Source organism: Pyrus communis, chromosome 4 (genome assembly GCF_041283825.1).
Source record: "Pyrus communis isolate YQ-2024b chromosome 4, ASM4128382v1, whole genome shotgun sequence".
NCBI classification, from domain to species: Eukaryota; Viridiplantae; Streptophyta; class Magnoliopsida; order Rosales; family Rosaceae; genus Pyrus; species Pyrus communis.
This window is the reverse complement of record NC_142568.1, coordinates 1671640-1691343: the sequence shown is the minus strand read 5'-3', so window position 1 is coordinate 1691343 and position 19704 is coordinate 1671640. Positions and strand designations below refer to the sequence as shown.

Below are 19704 nucleotides of genomic sequence, written 5' to 3'. Positions count from 1 at the left end.
TGTGGTAAGCTTAGCATTGTGCCAAAAGGCAAAGTTGGAAGTTAAAAAAGCAGCTTAACCCGAACGCTTGAGGTAGCTCATCATAGTGCTGCTATTCCTGGAAGGATTTTCTATGGTCGACCAGAGTGAGATACTACGAGATTTTTAACTGTCAAATCTTTGATTAAAAATACAAAAATCAAGACCTAATCGCAACCCGGAGCACCACAGAACTTAAGCTTGAAGAGCGTTACATTTAAATTCAAGGATGACGGAATCAAGTTCTACCACCATGGAAGAACATAAAAAGGGCAACATAAACGAACAACCACCAAAATATAGTTCACATCGAGGAAACGAGCTCAACACTTCACATATAAATTTGGCAAATGAACGACAACATTTAAGCCGACCTCAATTAGTGGAATAAGGCTTTGTTGTTGTAACTATAACATTTCTATTGGGAAGTCAATATAACGGCAGATATCCGGTAACATGGATGTCCTCAATTTCAACCTGAATGAATCCAAACACTTCCTTTTCTGGGCGTAATATATGTTAAAAATAAAAGCAAATACAGCCTAAGCTTCATGAACCCACAAGAGCATATAACTTAAAAATTAACACACAAGAAAGTACCTCCTGACCTCGTTGAATGCAGAAAATGTAAAGATAACATCTCACAAAATATCCTCCTGACTTGGCTGTGCTACCGAAGCAGGAACGCTCGCTCTTTAAGTCACATTCCTGTCACACACCTTTCTTTCCAAATATATCAAACACATTTGGCCTTTCGTGTCCCTTACTCTACCAAAAGGAAGCACTAAATACCCTCCCCGCACCCCAAAGAATGTTGTGAGCTTTTTTTTCCTTATTAAAAGAATGTGGGGGGTGGGACCTCTTGCTTTTAGACACATTGGAAATAAAGGAAAGCAACTGAATGGAACAGGAGGACGAGAGGGGGTTGAAAATCTAAACCGAGTTTCCCCGCACCAAAATCGAGTGTAGCTGCAGAATTCGAAATTCTACCTGGCTCTCTCAAGATTGCACTGCCAGCCTCTGAAGATGCTCAAAGAAAACTTGAAGGCTTACATCATCTGTGAAGATAACATCTGAACCGGCAGCCATTTCATGCGCATTGTTGTATGTTGCTGACGGGTTCAACTTTGCTAACAAGAACCTTGCCTGCAGAGCATATCAGTAGAAAATAAGTAGGCGTTCAGAAAAAATAAAATTTTAGTCATCGCCCTCTCGTACCAACAACAACAAAGTATATACCAAATGAGCACTCTCTACACAAACGGTTTACCAAAATTTTTAAATTGTAAGTTCTAACAAATTAAGATCAAGCCCAGATCAAAACTATCAACCATGCAACTGGGGAAGCAAGAAACTAAAACTAAGATTTTAAGAAAGTTAAAAACCTGGGAGCCATGCTGATCGCACACCACCAATCTAGGGACAGGGAAACGGTCCCTAACAATCAATTGTGTATCATCTTGGGGAGCTTGCAGTAGTTGTGCAAATGCCTGGACACAAAATATGTACACAGTAAGTTGAGACATTAACAACATTTGCACACCACCAGTCCGGGAATCATAAACTTAGCATTCATACCTGGTGTTCTGGCTGATTCTGGTATCCCATGTTACGCCACTGTGCTATTGTCATTCCATGGAAAATGACTATACTAAAATATGAATCCAACAACAGAATACGGTCAGCTGCAATGGATGCCACATCCAACAATGCTGGCTGAGGCAGCGAATTAAATGAATATGATATTAATGATGGTTGTATCATGACAGCAGCATTGCTGATATTTTCCCGATTTAACAACATGCGAAAATATGCTGTTTCATCTGGGCTGTTGTTGAAAACCTGCAAACAAACCATTTCAGATCCCAAAGTGGGAAAAAAGATAAAATATTAGCAATAGTTTGCGATATTAGTATCAAAACAAAAGAGATGAAAAGGAGAGGAGCAATCATGGTTACCTGCACAAATTGTGAGCGTCGGAGGTTAAACATAAATTGAGGGAATAATGAGAAAGAGGGATTTAAAGTAAAGGACGATGGATCATCTTTTCGATAATCACCAAATTTCGAACAGAGGCGAATAAGTCCTCGATCCAACCATCGTGTAGCATCAAAAGATTCCTATATGAAACAACGTCAAACCTTTTTTGAGAATTCTATACTTGAAAATTACAAGAAAAATAATTCAAGAAAAAAAAAATCATCGGTGAAGAACAAACAAAATACAAGTAATCTACAATATAAGGGAGAAAGCTCAAGATATTATAAGAAAGCAAAACCTATAAATTGTGTTAAGAATTTGCTATCAATCAAATTAAAGAAACGATGACTAAAAGTTTGATATATCAACAGTCCTGAGATAAAAATTGGCGTACTAAGAAAGCAAGACATATAAATTGTGTTAAGAATTTGATATCAATTAAATTTAAGGCTTAACTTTAGGATACCTTCTAACCCGAAGTTGTGAGATATGAACATAACAAATTGGAAAAGGTGTGCAATAGGGATATACAAGATAATGGAAGATGAGAATGGCTGTGAGCTACCTCTGACTCCATTTTCAAGGAAGTTTTTCTTGCCATTACTACAGCAGCAGTCTCTTGGTCAAATCCTTGAACCAATTCCTGTAAAGTCAAGATCCCTCTGTGTCAGTGATATCCTTTCAGTCAAGCTCGGTAATTAATAATCAATTGGCAGCATAAGAAAATATAACTAAGAAGAAAACATATCATTCCACACAAGGTTCAGGCTCCTATTACATGGCCAACTATTTGATAGCAGCCTTAACAAGCAAAGAGAAAAATGACAATTCAACAACTCTAGGAAACCAATCAATGTGCTAGAACATGATACATTTCTTTTTGGCGATATACAACAAACATTGGCAACTAAGAACAAAATAATAAGTACTGTTTATTCAAAATGCATACTCACACTTGTACATATATCCACGCTCCAACCAATTTCACAATTTTCGCACAATGATGAAACCATATTATACCTTTTTACAAACATTTGTATTCTTTCTCCATTATCCAACTCTTACTTGGACTTAATAAAAGGATTAACAGAAAAATATTAAAAAGGAAAAGAGAAAGCAGAATAGTTTTTCCTTGCTCGTTTATCTAAATAAAAGGAAGTACATGTGTGTGAATGTGTCACAGCACAATCATGCAACGTGAACAAGGGTGTTTATGATATCCAAGGAAAAAGGTGAATTTAAAAGAACCAAACTTCACCAGCTATAGCAAAGGCTAAACTATTTTACAACCTAAACAAATATTTTGACAAAAAAATGAGAGAAACTGAAATAACCTCTGAGCTAACTGAACTATCTATCCATTGTCTAGTAATTGTTGTCACTCGAAGCATCATTTGACCTTCAGGGTTTTGAAAACTGCAATTACAAAGAAAGCACCCAAAATTCAGTCTTCACATAGAACTAACAAGAAAAATTTAACCAAAGGGTTCCATAAGATGTTTCATCGTTGAAGGTCGTGATACAATCTTCAAGCATACCTTGTAAGAAACTGCAGATACAATTGTGGATTTACAGTCCCCGGTGTATTTGAATGATCACTAGATGACAAATCAAAGAAAACTGTCAAGCAAGTACTCTTGTCAAGGCCACACATTTTCCACGCTGTTGTATTCCCCTCCCCTATAGCGGTATCAGCAACAGCAGGTCCTTTCTGCCAGGCTTGGAAAATTTAACATCAAACTCCCCAAACACGTGTAAACCAAATACATTTCAATGACTCTAAACATTATGCCACAAAAGCAAATAAATACAAGCTCTAAATCATCAAATGGTCCAACCTTCTCCAAAGATGTGCAAGGTCCAATAATCCCTTGAATTTTTATGTCCTTAGAACAGTTGATCTCAAGCGTACCACTGAAACAAATAATGTCATGTAATTAGAGTTTGAACACAAATTTGTTAATGATAAAAGTCAAAGCATAGAGAAGTAAAAAAAGGAAAAGAATTTTTAACATGTCCATGCACATGAAAAAGGCATTGGGAGTACAAATACCTAACCTAAGGGATATGACCGTATAAGCAATAGGAATCCCATATAATGATAAATAGGCCACTGGTACATATAACAAGCAGCCACTCACCTTCAGATATTATAATGCTAACAATCATACACTACCTTATGGGTCTCCTTCTCACTCTATTCTTCGATTCTTCCACCGACCCAAAATGAAAAAGGAAAAGACAAGAAAAAGAATCGTGTGTATTGAAAAAGAAACTGAAAAGAGCCAGCTAGTATCATTGGTAGCATTTGAACGCATCTTCTATAAGCTTAAAGGTCAAAAATCAAGGAATATGATTCTCAAGCCATAGCTACATTCCTATAACTATGCTCAAGGTGTATCACCAAAATAACAAGTTACAAGAATCACATTTGGAGCATCACTAGAGCATGTCAAATTCAGCTACATGGTTAGCGATACAACTTTAAAGTTGATTGCCAAGCTAATTATAATGAACTCAAAATGTGAAGTGTGAACAAAGACCAGGTCCATCCATATGTTTAATGATTATTACACTTACTTGAAACAAAGGCCAAGCGACTGTTCCCCTTCTTCAAAAACACGCTTGAAAGAGTCTTTGAATACAGAATGACCAAAACTTTCTGCCAGAACAACAAGCCCACCAGTTCTTTCAATTGCAACTTTCATTTCTGCAACCCCAACCTACACAAAAGAATTGCCTCAAGTCAATGCATAATTAAAATACAATCCAGGTGCATAAATTTCTTAAAAACAAATGAAGAATACACAGTTTTACAAACTAATTATATCTTAAGATTCGTTGCAGAACCATAGGCACATATCCACAGTTCTTATTCCAGCAAACAAATTTGCCTTGAAAAAAAAAAATTAAAACTGACGATAATGACCGTTAAATATATATATGTGAGTGTGTATACTGCAATGAACTAAGACAAATTTCATGAATTACACACTGAGAACTCACATTGCATGACCAAACCTATAAAAAAAAAAAGGAACTAGAGTATGGTGATCATTCCAATAATTATAATATTGCTATTTCACCATTCAACAAACATAATTCAAAATTTACTTCCCACACTTTGAAGTTTTAAGTTACCATTATATACTGTTTTTTTCTCGATAATCCGCCTGAGGTCAAATAAAGAATGAAACATAAATTAAGGCACGAAAAGTGGTGTTTCTATCTTAACTCTGAACTATCATAAGAAAAGAAAAATCAATAGACATTAGATTCTGAGACATAAACGTGAGTGCATCTGATCCTTTGCAGCTTTAATAGCTCATGGACAAATTTAAAAAGGATCCCAAACTACGGGTATACATCTGTGACTCTACTTTAGTTAGCGATTTCATACAGCAATAAGGAAGAAGCCATGGCCTGGCATTCAACCATTTTACATTTCAAACTTACTATTTCCAATTTTCAATTAAACCTTACCTATGTAGTAAAAGAAGTATAACCCACTAAATTAGCAAAGGTGAGTCTAACAAGCAGTATTCTGACCAGAAATTTTTCTGTTAGGTGATAAATTTTAAGAAGAACTTAATCTAGTCACCAATATCCAAGGAAGGCCATTAAGGACTGCATTGGAGTCGATCACATGATTGTGAAGTTGCATTGTCAAATTGTCCAAAGCTGAATACAATGCTCATTTGATTCTATCAACGAATCACAAATGGTTCACCTAATGCCTCAGAGAAGCGACATACAGATTGAGAAACGCAAGCAATCCATGAACAACAGTGATGGAAATTTGATTGATGGTCAACAATGCTATGTTAACAGTCTGGATGCTAATGCAGCTCAACCATGCACAAACAAGAACATAAGCCCTAATAACTGAATTGATGATAAAGTTTATGCTTGGGAAAAAAAAAGGCCAGAACCACAGGAATAATTGCTGAAACAAAGAAAGACCTGATCGAGTGCAGATGCAAACAGGTCCAAGACATGGCCCTGGCTAACCAGCTGCTTTGCAAGATTTTCATAAAATTTGATTGCTTTCTTAAAGTATGGTGCTGCATCCTTATCCAGATCCTTATGGGAACGTACTGGATCTGATAAATCTTTCGATACAATCTGCATAACTTTTGTAAATCAGTATCTTTATTGTCTAAAACTTGAATAAATCGCATCACTGAAGTATATAAAACTAAGTGATAATAAGCACCAATGGAACCATCCCCTTCATTATGCCTACATACACTGTAATGCACAACGATTGTAGATTTCCGAAGTAATTTAAGACCAGAAAGACTCAAAATTTGTAATTTAAATCATCAGAGAAAAGCAAGCAAGCTAAACGGAAGCCGAAGGCAGCCAAAAACACCTGTCAACATTTGTTATCATATGCGTTTAGATTCACATCTGCATGCATTCCTGAACATCAAATTGAAAACAGAATAGAATTCTAAAGCTTTACCGCGCCAGGCCCTTCAGTGCATGGACCGCCAACCAAAGCTACAATGCGAGCCCCAGTTCCAGGCACACAAGCTCCAAGTAACCCGGCAGCAACACTCAAAGCCACTCCTGTGCACCTGGAAGCACGGCTTCCTTGCGGCACAGGCCACTGGTCCGTTTGCAATTCATCCAACAACTGAAAATTCACAACAATTCAAACCCAAATAGCAGAACCGAAGAATCAACAACACCATTTATTAGAATCAAACACACAAATACAGAAACCAATCAATCACACTTAAAATCTCACCGTGTTCAATGTGTATTCGCAATCCGAAGCGGGCAACAAGAACCGGGTCACACCAGCATTGGGAAGTCCATTTTGTACCCCCTTCAGCTGGTACCCTCCGCCACCAATTGGACCAGGTCTCCGACCCAAATTGCCGAGACCCAATTGCTCCAAAACGTGTTCCTTTGAAATCTCCTTACTCCCCCGAAAGACATACACTTTCGACAAATCAGAGAACCCCAATTCATGGACCTGAACTTGGGTCCCATACGAAACGAACCCAACAAGCGCATTATCGGGCAGCAATCCAATTGCCCTTTTGAGCGCCGATTTGACATATCCCATCTCCTCCTCGATCATACACGTGTCGAGCACGAAGAGAAAGACCGGGGACGGCAGAGATTGAGGGGCAGAGGAATCCGTCGGCAGAGCGTATTGGAGGGTGGTGTACTGAGGGTATAGCTCACCGGGGAGGTTGGTCTCGGAGATCGCGGCGTAGTGAGGCGGGAAGTGGTTGCGCTGGTAGCAGAAAGGGCAGATCCAGATCTTGGCGGTGAAGTCGACGCGCGCAAAAGGGTTGAGCGCGGCAGAGCAGGTCTTGCAGCGGAGCGGCGCGTAGGGGAGCGTGGGGATGTCAGGGTGGGAGCGGATCGGAGAGATGCAGGCGGCCAGTGGGATCACGCACTTGCTGGCCTCCACCTTGGTGCGCGGCCAGACGTTCCATGTCATCCGAACTCCGTCGATCCCTTCCGCGTCAGTGTTCGCCATCTCCGACATCTTTCAAATTCTCAGCTCCCTGAATGCGAATTGGGGTTTTGGGGTTTGATCGGATTGAAATTGGAAGCCTGTTTTTCTGGGTTCCTTTTCTTTCAAAATTTTATCCTTTTTCTGGGGAGAGAGGAGGAGAGTGGACAGAGGAGGCGACGACCCCTCGAGAAAGGAGAGAGAAAAGGGGTCACCGCAATTCGCAGAGGTCAGAGAGAGAGAGGCTCTCTGAGATGTCGAGAAAATAGATATGTGTTATGGAGTTTAAAGAGATGCGTTTTAGGGGCTGCTCGATCGAGAGAGAGAGAGAGAGAAAGCGGGGGGGATGATCTGAATCAAGGATTGTTACGAAATTGTACGTGTGTAGGAGCGTGGCTGCCGTTATTCATTTTCTATTCCGAACATGTCAAATTAAAATGTTTTTGTGTATGCTTGTAAAATTGAGAGTTTTAACGAAAAACTCATGATATTGTTCATTTTAACGAATATTTTTACATTAAAAAGTTAATTCTGGTACTATTTATTTTACTTTTTATTTTGTCCTTATCATTAAAATTCAAAATTTTCAAACTTTTTTTCATTAGTTTTTCTTATAAAATTAAGTGGGTTAAAATTTAGATGAAATTAGAGTAATGGCTTTTCAATTTTAATTTAATTGAAACAATGATTTCTCAACTAAAAATATATGATCACTCATCTTTTAACTCATCAAAACATGCAGTTATGATCCTTTTAATCAATTGTTTTAGAACTTCTGTCAAAACGAGACGTGCTGAAAGAATCATTGCTGCAATTAAGTTAAAGCTAATGTACCATTTCTGCAATTGGGCTAAAGTTGACCATTTCTACAATTTGGGCATTTACTTTCCCACGTTTGCCCCTTGATTCTAACCTCACGTTCATGACATATGATTCATTTTGACAAAAGTTTTTACAGAGTTGACCAAAATGACTATAACTGCACGTTTTGATGAGTTAAGAGACCAATGGTTATGAATTTTGAGTTGAGGGAGCATTGTTATAATTTTCTCTAAAATTGAAGGTCCATTGTTATAATTTTCTCTTAAATTTAATGATAAAAATAATTAGTAAGGGAAAAAATAAAGAAATATGTGGATTTTTTTTTGTTGAAAAAAGGGGAATAAGAACCCAAACAAACCTACTTAATAATAAATTTAGACCGAACAACCCAAATCGATCTTTACAAATAAAACTAACTGAATAAGGAGTGTCAAAATAAAATTTACCTAAATTTAAATCAAGACTATAGTTACTGTATGCCACAAAAAAATTTCTCTGCAAACATGCTGAAGTTCGCATTGCCAAGATCTTGAAAGCAATTTTCGGCTTGTCAAAACAAGGGGACCTAAAGGATGATTATTGCAAGCTACTTGCAACACCAAATGAAGTGACTACAAAGTCTAATTCCATCAGTAATTTATCAATCTGTAATCTTCATGCTAATTGTAAGCCCAAGTAAAGACCTCATAGCTCAACACTAAGAATCCCACATGTGCCCAAATTGGCGCAAAACTCATAAATCCTTTTATCATCAAAATCTCTAAAAACACCACCTACTCTAATAGAATTATTACTTCCCTTCTTACAACCACCAACATTAAGCTTAAACTAATCCGAATGCGGAGTTTCCCAATGGACAAAAGATTGAAACCTATGTAGTTTATCAACCTTGTGAGTATTAGCCTTCAATCTTCTTCAAATGAAGATAAGTACAAATAGCAACTGTAGGCTCATTAGTTATTCCAAAATCTTGCTAAAAAATAATTTATCAATTACAACGTGACATATGTCAACATCAGAATAAGGCATGTGGAGTCCCACATCAACTACGGACGAAAGCCGGAGACTCTCCTCAACTATAAAAGAAGATCATTCTCCTACAATTAATTTATAATGCCATTATTGTATTTAAACTCGTGATTAGAACCCACTAATGATGATTATGTTTGAACCTATGTATTTGTGTAAACCCTTCACTATTAATGAGCACTAATCCGTGGACGTAGCCAAACTTAGGATGAACCACGTACATCTTGTGTGTTGCTTCCCTATCTCTATCTCTTTACATACTATCATCACTAGGTGACCAAAGCAGCTGAGTGAATGTCACAAACTTAACACTTTACGTTGTTCCAAAGTCTTGTTGATTTTGTGCATTAACATTTGGCACCGTTTGTGGGAAGGACATTTATTCCTACTCCCACCAATTTCGTCAAGCTAATTTCTGTTGTTTGTACACTTTCTTTTGATCAAGCATCTCTCTCCAACGTGGGGAGAGAAGGAAGCCACACGACGCAGAATGACACCCCTCTCGTGCCTAGTGTGAAGCAACGAAGGAAGGAAAGAAAGAAGTTTGCCTTCTAGGCCAAGGTCGAAGAGCTGGAGGCTCAGAACAACAAGATAACAATCAGAAATGAGATCCTCCAGAACAATATGAAAAACTTTTCAAGATGCTCCACGAGGCTAGACAGACTCAGTCTTATGAGTTTATCGCCCCCGTGACTGTGGATCACCACATGAGTACCCACCAATGTGAGAGTTCACATGTCATTAGCATGAACGTTCTTAATGAGGAACAACCTTCTCACCAAAGATATCGATCAATACGAGACTTTTCTCAACCCAGCTACTTCAAACCGAAGCAAGATAAATGGAGGAAGACAACTTCTTGCAAAAGGAATGGAAAAATCAAGAGCCGTTTACCATGACTGTCGAGACTTCTTGAAGCAGCGTTGAGAAAAATCTATCCACATAGGCTCAAGAATCGAACACCTAAATGTCATCGAAGAGCTCAGTCACCTACCACAATGTAGGCCAGCCCCCAAATAAACTAACAAGCAATAGAAAAGCTAACCTCCACCTCTAATATGAGAGATTTATGGGTGAGATTAAAATGAGACAAATATTTTGACATTGCAATCAAATTTGGCAGCAAAATGGACAAGTATTTTGACATCGCATTTAAAATTGGCAACAAAAAATGGAGAATGTCAATCTAAGTAGGATTTTGGCATCTCTTTAGGTACCAGAAAACCACCTTTTTTTTGGTCTAAACAGTCCCCGTTGTACTTTTGACGTCTTCTTGGAGACACTTTTAAGTACTAGGCACAATTTTTTATACTACAAATTTTGAAAAATAGGTAATGTTAAGAAGACCATCAAACTGACCTGACTTGCCGGTGTCGGACTGGTCGAAGATGAAGTTGTTAGGGCGGAAGATCTGGCCAAAGGGGCCGGATCAGATGTTGTCCATGGTACTAGGCTCAAGATCCATGAGGACGACGCGAGGGACGTACTTGCCGCCGAATGCCTCATTGTAGTAGATGTTGATCCTTTTGAGCTGGAGATCAGAGCTGGCGTCTCCGCGATACCTTCCAGTGGGCTCAATGTCGTGCTCGTCGCAAATAACCTTGCAGAACTTGGAGTCGATCTGGTTGCTGCATTGGCCTCCCTAGATGTGCAGGTTTTCTCTCTCAAGGAGATAAGACTCTTGAAAGTTGTGGAATTTGGACGAAAAAAAGGGAGAGGGAAGAGAGATTCTTAGTCCAGAATTGTGGAATTTGGACGAAAAAAAGTCTGAGGGAAGAGAGAGGTTTCTTAGTCCAAAGAGAGTGTTCTAGAACAAGAAAAAGAAAAAGAAAAAAAAATAAACAGAACTAATTATTATTATTTTCATTATTTTGCTTTTTAGTTTGACACTTCATCAAACGCTTCACAAAGATAGTCCAACTTAGTCTAGTCTAGACCAGTCCAGCTTAGTCCTTAAAGCTAGTTCAATCCGAGATAATCTGGTGTAACAAACGCACCCTAAGGGACAAAAGTGATTACACTTTGCAAATAAGAGAAAACTTTAGGTGTATTTATACACACCCTATACCGCACCATAGCAAGGTTCTGACGCCATGGGCTTTATCCCACACGCCAAGCCCTTCTTCATTTGCCCTCTTGAACTTGTTACTCGGATCCTTTTAATTAAATAAAACTCAAAACATATTTAATTAAAACATGTCCAATTGGCCAAAATAATTGAAGGAAAACTAATGAAAATGACTTGAAAATTTTGAGTTTTAACGATAAGGACAAAATAAAGAGTAAAGTGAATAGTACCAGATTTGACTTTTTAGTGTAAAAATATGGTTTTTTGTTAAAGTAAACAGTACTGTGGGCTTTTCGTTAAAACTCCCAATAATTAATCCAATATAACCAAGATATAAATGTGATTCTAGTTTTGTTTATTTTTGGTAAGATCCAGCTAAAATAATATCTGCGGAAAAAGGTTGTTTGGGTAAAAAATACTTAAAAAGTTTGTTGTAACAAAATAAAAATAAAAATACCAAATAGTTTGTTATTTAAAATGGAAAAAAAAATAAAAAAAATTCTCCGAAACCGGTGTGGTGGTCGCTGTGGCACCCAAACACCAAATCATTCCCCCAATGTTTAAAAGTCTCCCGATCCTTTTTACCCTAACTATTTTCTCTTGACCCAAAAACCAGAAAATCGAAAAACATTTAAAATTAAAAATTAAAATTCCGAACCCTAAGCCCCAACTCATCGCCCAAACCGCTGCGCCCTCTCTCTCTCTCTCTCTCTCTCTCTCCCTCCCCCCCCCCCCCCTTCTCCGGGCCTCTGATTCGCCTTAATCGTTGAACACAATTGCGTCAGATTCTTGCATTCCACCAGAAACCCGATTTCCACCGCCTCTTGAGATCGACGGCGATCACCTAACGCAGAGAGGTACGCTCCCCCAATCGATTCCCACCGCCCTCTCCTTTTGGTTCTTCAATTGCCGTCGTTTGTTGTTGTGATTGAATTCCTTGTTTACGAATTGCAATTCTTGTTTTTTGTTACATTTGTTTTGAATTCCTATTTTACGAATTTCAATTGTTGTTTTTGTTTCAATTGTTGTTGTGATTGAATTGCCTGGGGTGTTCTCTGATTTGGGTTTGCAATTGTTTGGTTCGATAAATGGAAATTTGACTTAGTTGGGTGTTTTGGGTTGGATTTTGTTTAAGATTTGAACCGTTTAATTCGTGATTTGTTCTATGCCAATTCAAATTGACCGTGGATTTGATTGGTAGGAATCTTGCACCCAATTTATTAATGTTCTTGAATTTTGCCAAGAAAATGTGGGTTTGGTAGGAATTTTTCTTAAATGTTTGAGAAAGTGTAACTGGAACTCTAAAAGTTTGCAATTCTTTGATTTTATGTGTGATGGGTTACTTTGGTTTCGTATCGAAATGCTGCTTTCGCAGAACAATTTGTTAGAAACAACATGTGGCGAGATACAATTTCGTTTGTACTGAGCGCATGAATTCCATATCTGAAGCGCTGTAGGAATTGTTGTGCTTGCTTGCTTGCTTCCAAGTTTCGAGGAGATGTCTCCAGCATCATCCAGATCTAAGTCCAAGGACAAGAAGGCTGGGAAAGAAACCCAGACACCTATAAAGCCTTCGACGGGGCCTGCTAATGCAGGTAGTGGGATCCCAGCTAGTGCATACAATCCACTTTTAGGAACATTCCATGCCCTTGAATTATCACCAACATCTTCTGTGTCGCCTCTTCACAGTAACGGTCGTTTCCGCAACATAGATGAAACAGATGACCATTCTGGGGGCTCGGTTGCTACCGGAGTGGAGTATGATTCTGTTTCCAATAACGGTAGCTGGTCAGGTGAGTCGGAAGACCATAAAGATAAGACATCTAATCCTCCTACCAAGCAGGAAGCAGTGCCAGGAGCTGACAATGACAAGCGAGAGAAAATCCGTCAGAAGAATGAGAGGAAGCATCAGCGACAGAAAGAGCGGCGAGCTCAGGAGTTGCATGAACGATGCAGTGGTTATCTCATGTCAAGAAAGCTTGAGGCACTTGCTCAACAGCTTGTGGCAATGGGGTTTTCACAAGAACGGGCAACCATGGCTCTCATACTGAATGAAGGCAGAGTAGAGGAATCAGTAGCATGGCTTTTTGAGGGTGGTGAAGATACAGATAAGCCAAGGGATCAAAACTTTGGTGGGGATAATTTGAAAATTGACATATCAGAAGAACTTGAGCGGATTGCTGATTTGGTAACACGGTTCAATTGCTCAAAGCAGGAGGTTGAAAGAGCTATTGTAGCCTGTGAGGGTGATCTTCAGAAGGCTGCTGAAAGCTTAAGAGCATCAAAGCAAGAATCACCCTCTGTATCAACTAAGCCTGAAGAAACTGGTGATCCTCCATCTGGTACTAATGGCAAGCTTCCTGTTGCTGTTAGCCATAACTTGAGGCCACAAACAAAACCTAATCCTCCTCCAACTATACAACAAAGAAGGGATGACAAGGACTTTAATTACACAAAACAAGCAGCTGCAGTTGGAGGGTCTTTAGAATCTGCAAGCAAAACTCTGCAGCCTCTGAAGAGAGGACAGCCAAAGTTGGAGTGGGCGAAACCCCAACCGACACCAGTTCTTGCTGAGAGAAGGTTGACAAATTCGGGATCGAATCCTTCAGTTTCCTATTCTTTGGCATCACCTTTGCAGGTCTTAACTCCACCAGTCAAGACAGAAACTCGTTATGTAGCTGTAGGGGGTGAGTTGAAGAACCTTCAGCCTGGAACAGTAAGGGAACCGGTTATAATGATGCAGCGCCCTCAATCTGTCAATATAAAGCAAGTCCCTGCCACCAGTATGAGCTCATCACCTCCTGGATCCGCTGCGAATTGGTATCCTTCTACTAATGTCGAGATTATGAGGGCCGGTGGTTATGTGCCCCACATGCCTAGCAATAGAAGCCCAAGCCCTAGTAATTTGAGTTCAAATCAGATGTACCACCAGTTTCAGTATCAACAGCAACAGCAGCAGCATTTTGTTCCTGGAAGCAGCCCAGCTGAATCCCCTGGAACAAGCCGCGGGAATAATCTATGGAGTAGGGCAGGTGCATCTCCGACACTTGCTGCCGCTTCCTCCCTTGGACTTTTCTCAGGGTTGGGTTCAGTTGGTTCATCAGGGGCAGCTTCTCCGGCAGACTGGAACGCAGGTGGCGGCTCATCTGGACAGATGGATTACACCAACATTGACTGGAGTTTGGATAGAGGTTTGTCTGCGCCAAGGCCCAACGGGCTGTGGACAGGACTGCCTTCTATCATGAAGAGCAATCCCAATTTTTATGATCCAAAGCCTACTGGTATGGGTGCACAGCCTGGAATGAGAGCGGCTTCCTCTAACATGAGCGGCATCTCCTTTGTGGGACTGCAGGATGGAGCTGCTAATGGTGAAGCATCAGCCGCGGCCTCCCGAGAGTGGACTTCGCCATTCGAAGGAGAGGATCTTTTTAGTTTACCCAGACAGTTTGTTTCTTCTTCCCCTAGGTGAGCAAAGTATTTCAATGAATAAAATTAAAAAAGAAGACGAAACATTGTGCGTGGATTTGATGTTGGTGTTGATGCTACAGTGTTCCTTGTTGGGGGATAACCTTTCAGTAGAAAAGCATCCCTGAGTCTTTTGCTTGGTACTTTCTTCTTTTGATAGTTTTATGCATTTTGGCAGAGAGATAAAAAAAATGCTGCGCTCTAAGATTGAATTGGAATGTATAACCCGCTATAATCAAGGCAAGGTATGTTGAAAAAAGAAATGTCGAACTTGAATATAGCGGGTTCCGATACGATCCTAGACCCAAATGAGACTAAATCTGAGGTTTGAACCTATGTCTTACTTCCTTGGATAGAGTAAAACAGAGACAGGCATAGAGGTGGATTTTCGACGAATTCTATCGGAAACGAGGTTTCAATTTCCATTCCGAATTTTTTAGATAAGATCGGATCGCAATTTTCAAATTCGGAAATTTTGGATTTTTCGAAACCTTTGGAAGCGGAGTACCCTTGGAAATTTGTAGAATATTATTCGGAATTCATATATTTTATCTGTTAATTCGATCTTATTTTTTTGTCAAACGATAGAATTTGTTACATTAGATGTTAGATTAGTCATCGACGGAGTTTGAACCTACGCCGTCATGCAAGGGCTCAACACCTTTCTACTACTGTGGTTAAAGGGACATTAGCATGTTCGATCAATTTGGTTCTCCATGTTTTCTCCTAGACATCAATTTGGTCCTTCCGATTGTGTTATGTTAACCTACGTGGCACCATGTGATTGATGAGAGTAAACATTGGAGGATCAAATTCGAAATTAAATGATGAAAGTTGTGAGTTTTCAAAACATCAAGGACCATTTGCAGTAAAATATAAATAACTAAAAAAATTTGAAAATTTTGAAATCTTGTTTATTAGTAAAATTTGGATAAAAATCTCGGAACTTTCAGAATCTTTAGATGCACTTTAATTTTCATTCTATTTTTCGGAATATTCAAATTCATAAGTGTTTAGGTTCATATAAATTTTTTTAAGGAAAACTAATAAAAAAGGTTTGAAAACTTTGAGTTTAATGATAGCGATAAAATAAAGGGTAAAATGAATAGTACTATGATTAACTTTTTAATGTAAAAATGTAGGTTTTCGTTAAAATGAACAATATTAGGAACTTTTCGTTAAAGTTCTCAAAATTTTAATAGCAGAATTAGAAATCTCAAGTTTAGTTTTAACTTCTCTTTTTTTTTTTTTTCTCTTCTTCTTTTATATATTTTTAAGTTTTAAAATTGTTGAAATTAAGTTATCCTGATATAATGATATAGTGACACTAAAAAATAGATAATAAATTAACTGTGAATTCGCCATTCTGAAATTCAAACCATAATATTATTGACAAGTTTGAATTTGACTGATTCTTTTCATACACAAATCGTAAAAGAGAAACCTTAGAATCACAGGTTTGACCATCCACTATTTAAAATTAAGCATGCGCAGTAAATAAGTGGAAATTAGGGGGTGAGCTGGTGGAGTGCACTGTTCAAAAAGTTATTGTCTAACAGTGCTTAGGTCCCCACCTAGACGTTAGGCGGTTGGTCACTGTCCCAGTTCGTCTTTAAGCGTTTGAAAATTAAGAAAATGCACCTAGACCCACTTAGGCGTCCGCCGCACCCGCCTAGGCCGCCTTAACCCACCTTACCTAGGTCTCGACTCTCACCTAGACAGAAAATTAAAGTTCTCATTTTGCATTTTATTAAAAATAAAATATAAAAGACTTGTTAAATACTTGGGTGAACACCATTGTATACTTGTTCCTCATGTTTTCAATATGTTCTAATACTTAATAATCTATATGTCATTTTATTTTGCAATTTATGTATACAAATACAATTATGTGTTTTTTTTAATTATGTATAAATAGACACTTATTTATTTAATTTATAATAAATCTATTTAAATATGCCTAGTTCGCCTAGGCATTATGACACACCCCGACCGAGATCAGGGCGTGCTGGCCGTCACACGAAGGTGACGTAGCCATGTGCGCGTGCGGAAGCTAATGAGATAGTAATATAAAAATACGAATAATTAAAAACTAACTAGCATACAAAGTACTAGTGTATGTGAGACACAATTTCAGAGCAAGTCTAAAGCAGTCAAGAAGGAAAAATGCGACATATATACACCCGAAGGTGACCCTACAATGGTGAGTGTCTGTCAGAAATGCCGGGACGCCCTCTGGGAAAAACCACTGAACTTGCTAGACCACTAGAACCTGGAGGGGCGCAAAAACAAAAGCGTGAGTGGGCAAAAACAAAGTTCTTTGAAAACTCTTTAGCAAAATACATTCTAACCCTTCGCCGTAAAACCTGTATACTTCCCAGAAAATGAACATATATACGTATGTATAGATATGCCAATCATGCTCTAAAATATGTCATTCATGCTCGAGAATATGCCACAACAGAATCTCATAATCAAATGTAAATGCTCAAGCGTAAATCACATCAATAACATATAATCTGGCAGCCGGGAGTCACCTAACGTGACCTGTACGGCTGCATATAGAGCTCCAATCTCAACTCAATAACTGAATCTGCACACGAGTCGGAACCACCTAACGTGGTCTGTACGACAAGACTGGGTGTATCATATATACGCTCTAGTGCTACGATCACGTGAAGACTATGCGAATAATCGCGGGTCATCTACGAGTCGGAACCACCTAATGTGGTCTGTACGACAAGCCTATGCACCTATCTTGGATCTAAGCTGAGCGTGTGGTGCGGGTGAACATCACGTGAAGGACTATGCCCTGGCCCCGGGCGGGAGCACTAACACCGGGGTGCAGATTATGAGCTCTCTAAGCATCTCAAGCTAATATTGAATACAAACATGAATACCACTTACCTGGCACTTACCTGTGCGTCCACAGCACCAAATACACATATATATAAATAACGTATATGCAACTAATCATGCATAACCACCAATTATATAAAAGGAGTGACATATAACAAATAAGCATTTATACTAAATTTCTGGGAATTAATATGTATATAGGTATATACGGAAAACAAAAGCCCACTCACTGATAAGTGGAAGGGTCGTAGCCCCCCTGCCTCGAGTGCGTACGCTCGTCCTCGGAAAACGTATCACCTATACGCGCAAAAGCTACGAAAACGTTAATTTAAAAGCACATAACCAACTTCTCGTAATAACTTCTCATACATTGCTCAAATTGGACAATTGAATATACCAACGTGCTCTACACAACCTCAGGGTCACAACCATATTTTAAAAATAATTTTTGGACCCCGCACGCGCCCCCACGGGCCGTCCTAGGCACGGACCTACGCGCCCCCCACGCGCGGCCACGTGCCATGCACACTGACGGTGTCAACTGACGCCGTCAGGAATATTCCGTTAAACTGACGGAATATTCCGTTAAACCTAACTGACGCCGTTACTGCCGTTAGGAATATTCCGTTAAACTTAACGGAATATTCTCCTTTCTTCTCCGACGAGACTCCGGCGCCGGAAAACTGGGAAAAATTCAAACTTAGTTTTCTCACTCGTTTCTCAACCAATTTTCATGATTTTTGAACCAAAATGAAGCTTAGGACTAGTAGAATCACGTTAGACTAGTTTTAAGGCCTAAAAATTACTAGATCATACCTGTCCACAACTTCAAAAGTCGGCCAACTTTGAACAGGACGATCCCGACGTCCACTTCCGTCCAACGATACACTCCGAGGTTCCTTGGGACCTCACAAACACAACTACAAGCTTCAAAATTCCAAAAACAAGCTAGTTTAAGGGTTGCATGAACAGTACATAATTCGGCCATGGCGATATCGACGTGAAAACAACTATATCCTTACCTGAAAATGGCACCACTGGACTCCTCTCAGCCTCACGAGCACGAGGGTGGTCTTGGTTTCTTGATTGGTGAAGGTTTGAGTATATGTGTATGTATGTCCGTATGTTTGCAGAAGGAAGAAGAAGAACTCGGGGAGAGAGAGAGAGACAGAGACAGAGAGTGACAAAAAGTGAGGGAAAGAGGGAGGGAATCCCGGGAGAGAAAGAGAGTGTATGAGTGTGTGTGGTCCTACAACACCACACAACACAACACTAATGTGATAAAAACGAACTAGGGGGTAAAATTGTAAATTCAAATGTACGTTTCGTTAGTTTCGGGACGGGATGTTACACATTAGGCCTCAGCCCACCCCCGACTAGAACCTAGATATGTTTAGAACCTTGTTTTTGACAAAAATGTAAATTTTTTATTTTCGCAAAATATTTTTCCTGAGCATTAAGTTAAACTATTTAAGGAATGAAATTAGTTTTACAGTTTATTGAGCAACAAATGTATATTTAGTAGAATATTTAACCCGAAAACTAAAAAAAAAAGTGAAAAATATAATAGTGAGGCCCATAACATTGTCAAATTGGGTTCTACACTCAAGAATCTCAAATGAAAGCATCACCTTAATTTTTAAAATTTCACAGTGAGGCGAAGGCGAAAATGAAAAAATTGAATGGTGATTTATATACAAATTTTCAAAACTAACAGAAAACCGTGAGTGTTAATCCACGTTTTTTTTGTAAAAAATGCAAATTTTTTATTTTCTCGAAATTTTTTTCATGAGCATTAAGAAAATCTTTATAATGTATTTGGAAGCGGATTTGCAATTTATTGACCAATAAATGTATATTTAGTAGAATATTTAAGCCCAAAAGTAATAAGTATAAATGAAAAATATAGAGATGTTAAAATGTATAGTTCATTTTTTTAATATATATTTTTAAAAAAATTAAAGATGTTAAAATCACCTGTAGT

General features: G+C 38.8%; 2 protein-coding genes across 4 annotated transcripts; one reads left to right on the top strand and one right to left on the bottom strand.

Moving 5' to 3' along the window:
* Window positions 1-360: 360 nt before the first annotated feature.
* On the bottom strand, window positions 361-7916 carry LOC137722498 (protein transport protein SEC23 E). Its single transcript, XM_068461514.2, has 12 exons — window positions 6755-7916; window positions 6467-6640; window positions 5962-6123; window positions 4579-4721; window positions 3837-3912; window positions 3537-3709; window positions 3333-3414; window positions 2564-2641; window positions 1977-2138; window positions 1597-1860; window positions 1404-1508; window positions 361-1164 (listed from the first exon to the last, which is right to left on the bottom strand). The coding sequence occupies exons 1-12, from the start codon at window positions 7508-7510 to the stop codon at window positions 1018-1020; spliced, it is 2322 nt and encodes a 773-aa protein (XP_068317615.1). The 5' UTR covers window positions 7511-7916; the 3' UTR covers window positions 361-1017.
* Window positions 7917-11922: 4006 nt separating this feature from the next.
* Window positions 11923-15004, top strand: LOC137722625 (uncharacterized). Of its 3 annotated transcripts, none has more exons than XM_068461673.2 (2): window positions 11923-12253; window positions 12854-15004. In XM_068461673.2, the coding sequence occupies exon 2, from the start codon at window positions 12895-12897 to the stop codon at window positions 14863-14865; it is 1971 nt and encodes a 656-aa protein (XP_068317774.1). In that variant the 5' UTR covers window positions 11923-12253; window positions 12854-12894; the 3' UTR covers window positions 14866-15004. The 3 variants fall into 3 exon arrangements, with proteins under 3 accessions (XP_068317774.1, XP_068317773.1, XP_068317772.1); XM_068461672.2 differs by having other exon boundaries at window positions 12772-15004; XM_068461671.2 differs by having other exon boundaries at window positions 11980-12253; window positions 12846-15004.
* Window positions 15005-19704: the final 4700 nt, after the last annotated feature.